This window comes from Berghia stephanieae, chromosome 11 (genome assembly GCF_034508935.2).
Source record: "Berghia stephanieae isolate SIO BIC M18660-M18661 chromosome 11, UCSD_Bste_1.3, whole genome shotgun sequence".
Taxonomy (NCBI): domain Eukaryota; kingdom Metazoa; phylum Mollusca; class Gastropoda; order Nudibranchia; family Aeolidiidae; genus Berghia; species Berghia stephanieae.
The window spans coordinates 37121576-37129818 of NC_088370.1; the positions used below are offsets into that span (position 1 = coordinate 37121576).

The window sequence follows — 8243 nt, forward strand, 5'->3', positions numbered from 1 at the left end:
TTATTATTATTATTATTATTATTATTATTATTATTATTATTATTATTATTATTATTATTATTATTATTATTATATTAATATTATTATTATATTAGTATTATTACGAATAATCACCATCACCACCATCATCATCATCATCACCATCATCACCATCATCATCATCATCATCATCATCATCATCATCATCATCATCATCATCATTACAATATTAAAAAAAACAACATTTACCTACAGTTGGATTGTTGTGGCTGGGATAACGGTGAGGATTTTATCAGATTGAATGCCAAAGAGTGGAATCGAACCTTGGACACTGGAGCTATACGGCTTGTGCCAGATGCCTGCTGTGAGTCATCCAATAAGGAATTGGTGTACAACTGTACGATTGATCCTATAGCATACAACTCGACTGTTTATAATTATAAGGTAAGCCATGTCCTTTGGTATACAATACCACTGTTTATAAAAAAGTTCAAAAACGTTTATTTTAGGCAATTAATTGCCAATGTAACTCATACAAGAATATATTTTCATCAACAAATCAAATAAGTAAAATCAAAAATAAAGCAAGGCAAACAACGAAAATAATAATGATAATAACAGTAATAATATAATATATAATAATAATAATAATAATTAATAATAATAATAATAATAATAATAACAATGACAATAATAATAATAATAATATAATAATAATAATAATAATAATAATAATAATAATAATAATAATAATAATAATAATAATAATAATAATAATAATAATGATTATAAGGTAAGAAATGTCCTTTGGTATACAATACCACTGTTTATAATTATAAGGTAAGCTGTGTCCTTTGGTATACAATACCACTGTTTATAATTATAAGGTAAGCCATGTCCTTTGGTATACAATACCACTGTTTATAATTATAAGGTAAGCTGTGTCCTTTGATATACAATGCCACTGTTTATAATTATAAGGTAAGCTGTGTCCTTTGATATACAATACCACTGTTTATAATTATAAGGTAAGCCATGTCCTTTGGTATACAATACCACTGTTTATAATTATAAGGTAAGCTGTGTCCTTTGATATACAATACCACTGTTTATAATTATAAGGTAAGCCATGTCCTTTGGTATACAATACCACTGTTTATAATTATAAGGTAAGCTGTGTCCTTTGGTATACAATACCACTGTTTATAATTATAAGGTAAGCCATGTCCTTTGGTATACAATACCACTGTTTATAATTATAAGACAATCTATGCCCTTTGATATCCAATATTACAATTTATAATTGAAAGCTGGTTTTCCAAAACTCGTCGATTTTTTTCTACTTTTTGAGATTTTCCACCCATGAGGTAAATTAGATCGTAAATTTTATTTTAAGCGTCAAATGGCGTAAGAATTTCCTTAGATTTGTGTGAATTTGAAGTTTAGCTATGATATTTAAAGGGAAATAGTCCTCAATGTTATATCTCAAAATGGGAAAAACGGAGCTGAGTTTAAGAATCAAAAGCCACTTCCATGACTTGAATTTTGTAAAAGTTAAACAGTGCGCAATTTTAGATATGATATTCGCCTGGAAATAGAGACCATTGTCATTAATTAGAGACAGTTTAGAGACCATTGATCACGTGATTTCTTTGCTTGTTCCAGGGATGTAAAGACAAAATAGAGGACAAGTTTGAAGAATACATTTGGATCATCATTGGAATTACAGCTGGTCTTTTAGCTTTCCAAGTAAGTGGGCCAGCCATCAGTAGAATGGCCGCCATGATCTATATTACATTTCCATGTGCTCGAGGTCATAGGTCACATTGCAAAGAGTCCAAGTAAGTGGGCCAGCCATCAGAAGAATGGCCACGATCTATATTACATTTCCATGTGCTCGAGGCAGTGACTTCTTATATAGATAGTATGCAGATGACGCCACTCAGGCCTTTGTTATTGTTTTTGCCATCCGCGTTTGTGAGTTGTTCTCACTAAACTGTATTAACCAGACTATAAAAGTTCATGGTTACACAGAGTTTGTGTGTTGGTCCGTTATACTTCCGGATGGCAATGTTGTGAACTCCTTGGCCAAGCGCATTCTATCTATGGATATATCTATGGATAGAATGCGCTTGGGCTAGGAGTTCACAACATTGCCATCCGGAAGTATAACGGATCAACACACAAACTCTGTGTAACCATGAACTTTTATAGTCTGGTTAATTCCGTTTAGTGAGAACAATTCACAAACGCGGATGGCAAAAACAATAACAAACGCCTGAGTGACGTCATCTGCATACTATCTATAGATAGTATGCGCTTGGCTAAGAAGCTCATAACATTGCCATCCAGAAGTATAACGGACCAACACACAAAACTGTGTGTATCCATGAACGTTTATAGTCGGGTTAATGCAGTTCAGTGAGCATTACTCATAAACGCGGATGGCAAAAAACAATAACAAAGACCTGAGTGACGTCATCTTCGAACTATCTATAGGGGGACGAGTCGCCGACGAAATTTTACGTTCTACGGGGCCGGTCTACGGGCCGGACAAATATATACAGTGCAATATGTTATCTTTGGTTGTATTTATCTATCAATTTGTATGTCTGTATGTCTATATATCTATCTATCAGTAGACAATGGCTCGAGGCAGTGACATCTATATTATGAAGTCCTTGGCTCGAGGTTATTGGTCACATTGCAAAGTGTGCTCATAATAATGACCCACATGGTGAAAAGTGTTCACTGTTTGAAAATTTCCGACGTCACAATTGGTTTTTTTGCTGAACATGACTCAGGGTATTTTTACAACTTTCATAAACAAAGCAGCGTTTTTACATATAGATAGAATGCGCTTGGCCAAGGAGTTCACAACATTGCCATCCGGAAGTATAACGGACAAACACACAAACTCTGTGTAACCATGAACTTTTATAGTCTGGTTCATACAGTTTAGTGAGAACAACTCACAAACGCGGATGGCAAAAACAATAACAAAGGCCTGAATGACGTCATCTGCATACTATCTATATTGAGAAATGTCCAATCGTTGTACAACAAAAAATCATATGATCGATGACTAGGTTGGACGAAAACATGAATATAGATCGCTCCGATTATACACTTTAGAAATACACGCATTTATATAACGCATCTTTACGGTTTCCCTGCGCGTAATATAACAATGCTTTTTCATAATCACAGTCATTATCGTTAATGGTTACATAGGTCAAACAAACACACACATACACAAACACACACTCACAGATGCACACATAATCTCACACAGTCTGAATATAGATAGAGTAAAACAAAATCGTACCAGTAAAGAGTTGATATTTATAAGATATTGATTCCCTTTTTAAGACACTCCACACACACTCACAAACATGCACACACACACACACACACACACACACAAACACACATACTCACAGATGCACACATAATCTCACACAGTCTGAATATAGATAGAGTAAAACAAAATCGTACCAGTAAAGAGTTGATATTTATAAGATATTGATTCCCTTTTTAAGACACTCCACACACACTCGCAAACATGCACACACACACACACACACACACACAAACACACATACTCATAGATGCACACATAATCTCACACAGTCTGAATATAGATAAAGTAAAACAAAATCGTACCAGTAAAGAGATGATATTTATAAGATATTGATTCCCTTTTTAAGACACTCCACACACACTCACAAACATGCACACACACACACAAACACACACACACACACTCACAGATGCACACACACAAACACACACACACACACGCACACATTATCTCACTAAGTCTGAATCTAGAGTAACACCAAATCGTTCCAGTAAAGGGTTGATTACATTTATAAGACATCAATTTGCACGTGACAGATTTCATTTCAAACTGTTGATTGATTCAATTCGTCAATTAACTCTCTCTCTCTCTCTCTCTCTCTCTCTCTCTCTCTCTCTCTCTCTCTTCTCCTCTCCTCCTTCTCTCCTCTCTGCTCTCTCTCTCTCCTCTCTCTCATCTCTCTCTCTCACCTCGTTCTATATCTCGTCTATCTCTATCTATCTATCTATCTATCTATCTATCTATCTATCTATCTATCTATCTTCTATCTATCTATCTATCTATCTATCTATCTATCTCTATCTATATATACGATATATCTTATATAATATATATATATATATATATTATTTTATATTATTTATATCATATATATCCCATCTCTCCTCTTCTTTCTCTCTCGCTCTCTCTCTCTCTCTCTCTTTCTCTCCCCCCCCCCCCCCCCCCCCTTCTACCTCGCTCTATATCTCGATCTATCTATCTATTTATCTCTCTCTCTCTATCCCTTTCTCTATCTCTATCTCTCTCCCCCCCTTCTCTCTCTCTCTCTCTCTCTCATCTATATATATATATTATATATATATATATATATATAATATATATATATATCTACCCATCTCTCTCTCCCTCTCTTTCTTTCTCTCTCTCTCATTCTCTCTCTCTCTCTCATTCTCTCTCTCTCTCTCTCTCTCAATGTCCGTATTTTTTCCTCCCTACGCCCCCCCCCCTTCTCCAGTAGCAATAATAATATTTTATTCCCCTGCTGAACGAAGTATGCATTTGCTATAGATAGTTCGAAGATGACGTCACTCAGGCCTTTGTTATTGTTTTTGCCATCCGCGTTTGTGAGTTGTTCTCACTAAACTGTATTAACCAGACTATAAAAGTTCATGGTTACACAGAGTTTGTGTGTTGGCCCGTTATACTTCCGGATGGCAATGTTGTGAGCTCCTTGGCCAAGCGCATTCTATCTATAGATAGAATGCGCTTGGCCAAGGAGTTCACAACATTGCCATCCCGAAGTATAACGGACCAACACACAAACTCTGTGTAACCATGAACTTTTATAGTCTGGTTAATACAGTTCAGTGAACATTACTCATAAACGCGGATGGCAAAAAACACAAAGGCCTGAGTGACGTCATCTGCATACTATCTATAGGCTCACTTTTGTAATGAAAATACGTTCATACAAATACACAATACTGACCATTACAACAACGCCCATTACAACAACGTTACATCAAGCCCTTCATCGTATTCAGTTGTCGGATCTTCTCATTTGTGGACGTTGTGTGTGTGTGTGTGTGTGTGTGTGTGTGTGTGTGCTTTGCATGTCCAGGTTAAAGATATAGATAGTTCGAAGATGACGTCACTCAGGTCTTTGTTATTGTTTTTTGCCATCCGCGTTTATGAGTAATGCTCACTGAACTGTATTAACCGGAGTATAAACGTTCATAAACGTGCGGCTATGTGGTCTAGTGGTATGACACTCGCTTTCGGATCGGAAGGTCCTGGGTTCGAGCCTCGCTCGACGCATAGTTGAGTCCTTGGAAAAGACTCTTTACTCACATTCTCTCACCGTACTCAGGTGTAAAATGAGTACCTGGCCGTTAGCAGCGTTGGCTTTGTCCGAAAAATTGTAATATCGCATAACAGGCGTCACGTCTCGTCCTACATGTTAAATGTTGCTGTTGACCAGGGACCCATTGTAAAGCGCTTTGAGCACGTTAAGTGGGTATTGCGCTATATAAAAGCTGAATTTTATTATTTTTTAAATTTTATTTCATGGATACACACAGTTTTGTGTATTGGTCCGTTATACTTCCGGATGGCAATGTTATGAGCTTCTTAGCCAAGCGCATACTGTCTATAGAGTAAATTGCGCTTGGCCAAGGAGTCACAACTTGCCTTCGGAAGTATACGGACCAACACACAATTTGTAATGATTTTAATCTTTTTTCATGACAAGTTTGTGGCTCAACTCGGATGGCAATAACTTACTTAGCTCAAGCGCATACTTCTATAGATAGAATGCGCTGGCCAAGGAGTTCACAACATTGCCATCCGGAAGTATAACGACCAACACACAAACTCTGTGTAACCATGAACTCTTATAGTCTGGTTAATACAGTTTAGTGAGAACAACTCACAAACGCGGATGGCAAAAACAATAACAAAGGCCTGAGTGACGTCATCTGCATACTATCTATATGTTTGTACATCACACATACATGAGTACATTTAAGTTGTTATACTATCTTTACCACGTGTATCATTATTGTAATCTTTAAATCAATTTAATATTAAGGGCACTCAAGGGATTTTATCCTATTTCGCCCTATAGATAGTATGCAGATGACGTCACTCAGGCCTTTGTTATTGTTTTTGCCATCCGCGTTTGTAAGTTGTTCTCACTAAACTGTATTAACCAGACTATAAAAGTTCATGGTTACATAGAGTTTGTGTGTTGGTCCGTTATACTTCCGGATGGCAATGTTGTGAACTCCTTGGCCAAGCGCATTCTATCTATATCATACGTTATGTTATGTTACATGTTGAATCCACATTTTTTAAAAGATTTTTATTCTTACAATTTTTAAAAAAAATCGATATTTTGAATAACCGATTTCACCTTCTACTTTCAGTTTTTACTCATCTCGTTATCGCTGTGTTTAGTGGTAAAGAACGTGGGAAAGAAATACAATATGTAAAACAAGGGTCAGCGGTCAAGGTCATGTGTCAAGTGGAGCCAAAATTGAGGTTAAAGTTAAAATGTTACCACACGTCAGAGGTCACAAGACATCCCAAGAAGATTATCAACTTTCAAACTTACTCACACACACACACACACACACACACAGAGAGAGAGAGAGAGAGAGAGAGAGAGAGAGAGAGAGAGAGAGAGAGAGAGAGAGAGAAGATGTGTTGGTAACACTTGCCATATATAATTTCATATCATATCATATCAACAGATTTAAGAATTATATTATACATTGTAATTTGATATTGATGGTGAATTTCTAATTCAGAAAATTGAGTGGAGCAGGCACTTATGTAATAAGAATAATATAATATAATATATAATAACAAGAAATGAAGTGAGTAGGAAATTAAAAAAAAAAATTAATTAAAAATTAAAATTGAGCTTTATATAGCGCAATATCCACTGTGCTCAAGGCGATTTACGGGAAAAGTACCAGAAGACAACAGAGAATAGAAACTTTCCGGCGGCAATGGGGGCTCGAACCCACAACCTTACTGTTCATACGGTCGAGTCACGATCTCCCTGGCCAAACGGAATAAGGTACCAGTAAGGTCTCGGGTTCCGGCGGCGATGGAGGCTCGAACCCGCGACCTTACCGTTACGACAACTCCGCCTGGCCGTATGAGCTATCCACGACCCGCTGAGTTGTCGTACCTGTAAGGTCGTGGGTTCGAGCCCCCATCACCCCCGTCAAGTTTTTATTCTCTGTTGTCTTCTGGCACTTTCCTACTCACTTCATTTCTTGTTGTTATTGATGGTGAATTCTATCTCAACAAATATGAGGTCATATTCAAATTTACTTATATAGATTTATTTCAACCGAGACACCATCTTCCAAATGTGATCCATTGTGATTTTTTTGACCAGTCTTTGAAAGAGTATTTTGTAGAAAAAAACACCGTAACTGTAACATTTAACCCTCTCCTTACCAGCCGTTTTCAGGATTTTCCCCAAAACTTCACACCAACTAACACAAAAATATTTTTTTTATCACTCAAACACAATGGCAGTAAAATTCTTGCAGTATATAATTTCTTTAGCAAAACATGCTCTACAACACACTGTTCGTTTTCTTTAAATTTTATGATGTACAAGGGAACTTTGAATCTGACAATTTATGTTGGTTGTATCGTAACGAATGTGACGATTTTCCTATAGTTGGTATGGAGAGGGTTAAGGAACAAATGACATTTTGTTATCGAGAGTAATGAATAGAAGTATCTTAACCTTAAAAATATCAGTAAATTCATAATTTTTCTCAATTTTATCTGAGTTCAAACATTCCACATGCTGCTTGCCCAGAAAGAGTTTCAATGTTTTGTAGTAAATAAATAAATAAAATTCCCTTAACCCTCTCCTTACCACCCATTGGAAAATCGTCGTGACGAAATCGTGACGATTTTCCAATGGGTGGTAAGGAGAGGGTTAAGGGAATTTTATTTATTTATTTACTACAAAACATTGAAACTCTTTCTGGGCAAACAGGATGTGGAATGTTTGAACTCAGATAAAATCGAGAAAAATGATGAATTCACTGATATTTTTAAGGTTAAGATACTTCTATTCTGATTCTTTTGTTATAGTTAAGCTATAGAGCTCGTTTTTGTGAACAGAAAATAGAATATAGGTCCTTCT

At 36.1% G+C, this 8243-nt stretch overlaps 1 protein-coding gene across 1 annotated transcript in view; it reads left to right on the forward strand.

The window, feature by feature from the left end:
* LOC144956415 (tetraspanin-18-like) overlaps positions 1-7843 on the forward strand; it is a 27843-nt gene extending 20000 nt beyond the window's left edge. The window contains exons 4-6 of the mRNA XM_078886918.1: positions 235-423; positions 1645-1728; positions 6490-7843. Coding sequence (XP_078743044.1) covers positions 235-423; positions 1645-1728; positions 6490-6555 — 339 coding nt within the window. The 3' untranslated portion in view covers positions 6556-7843. The remainder of the gene's footprint in view (positions 1-234; positions 424-1644; positions 1729-6489) is intronic.
* Positions 7844-8243: the final 400 nt, after the last annotated feature.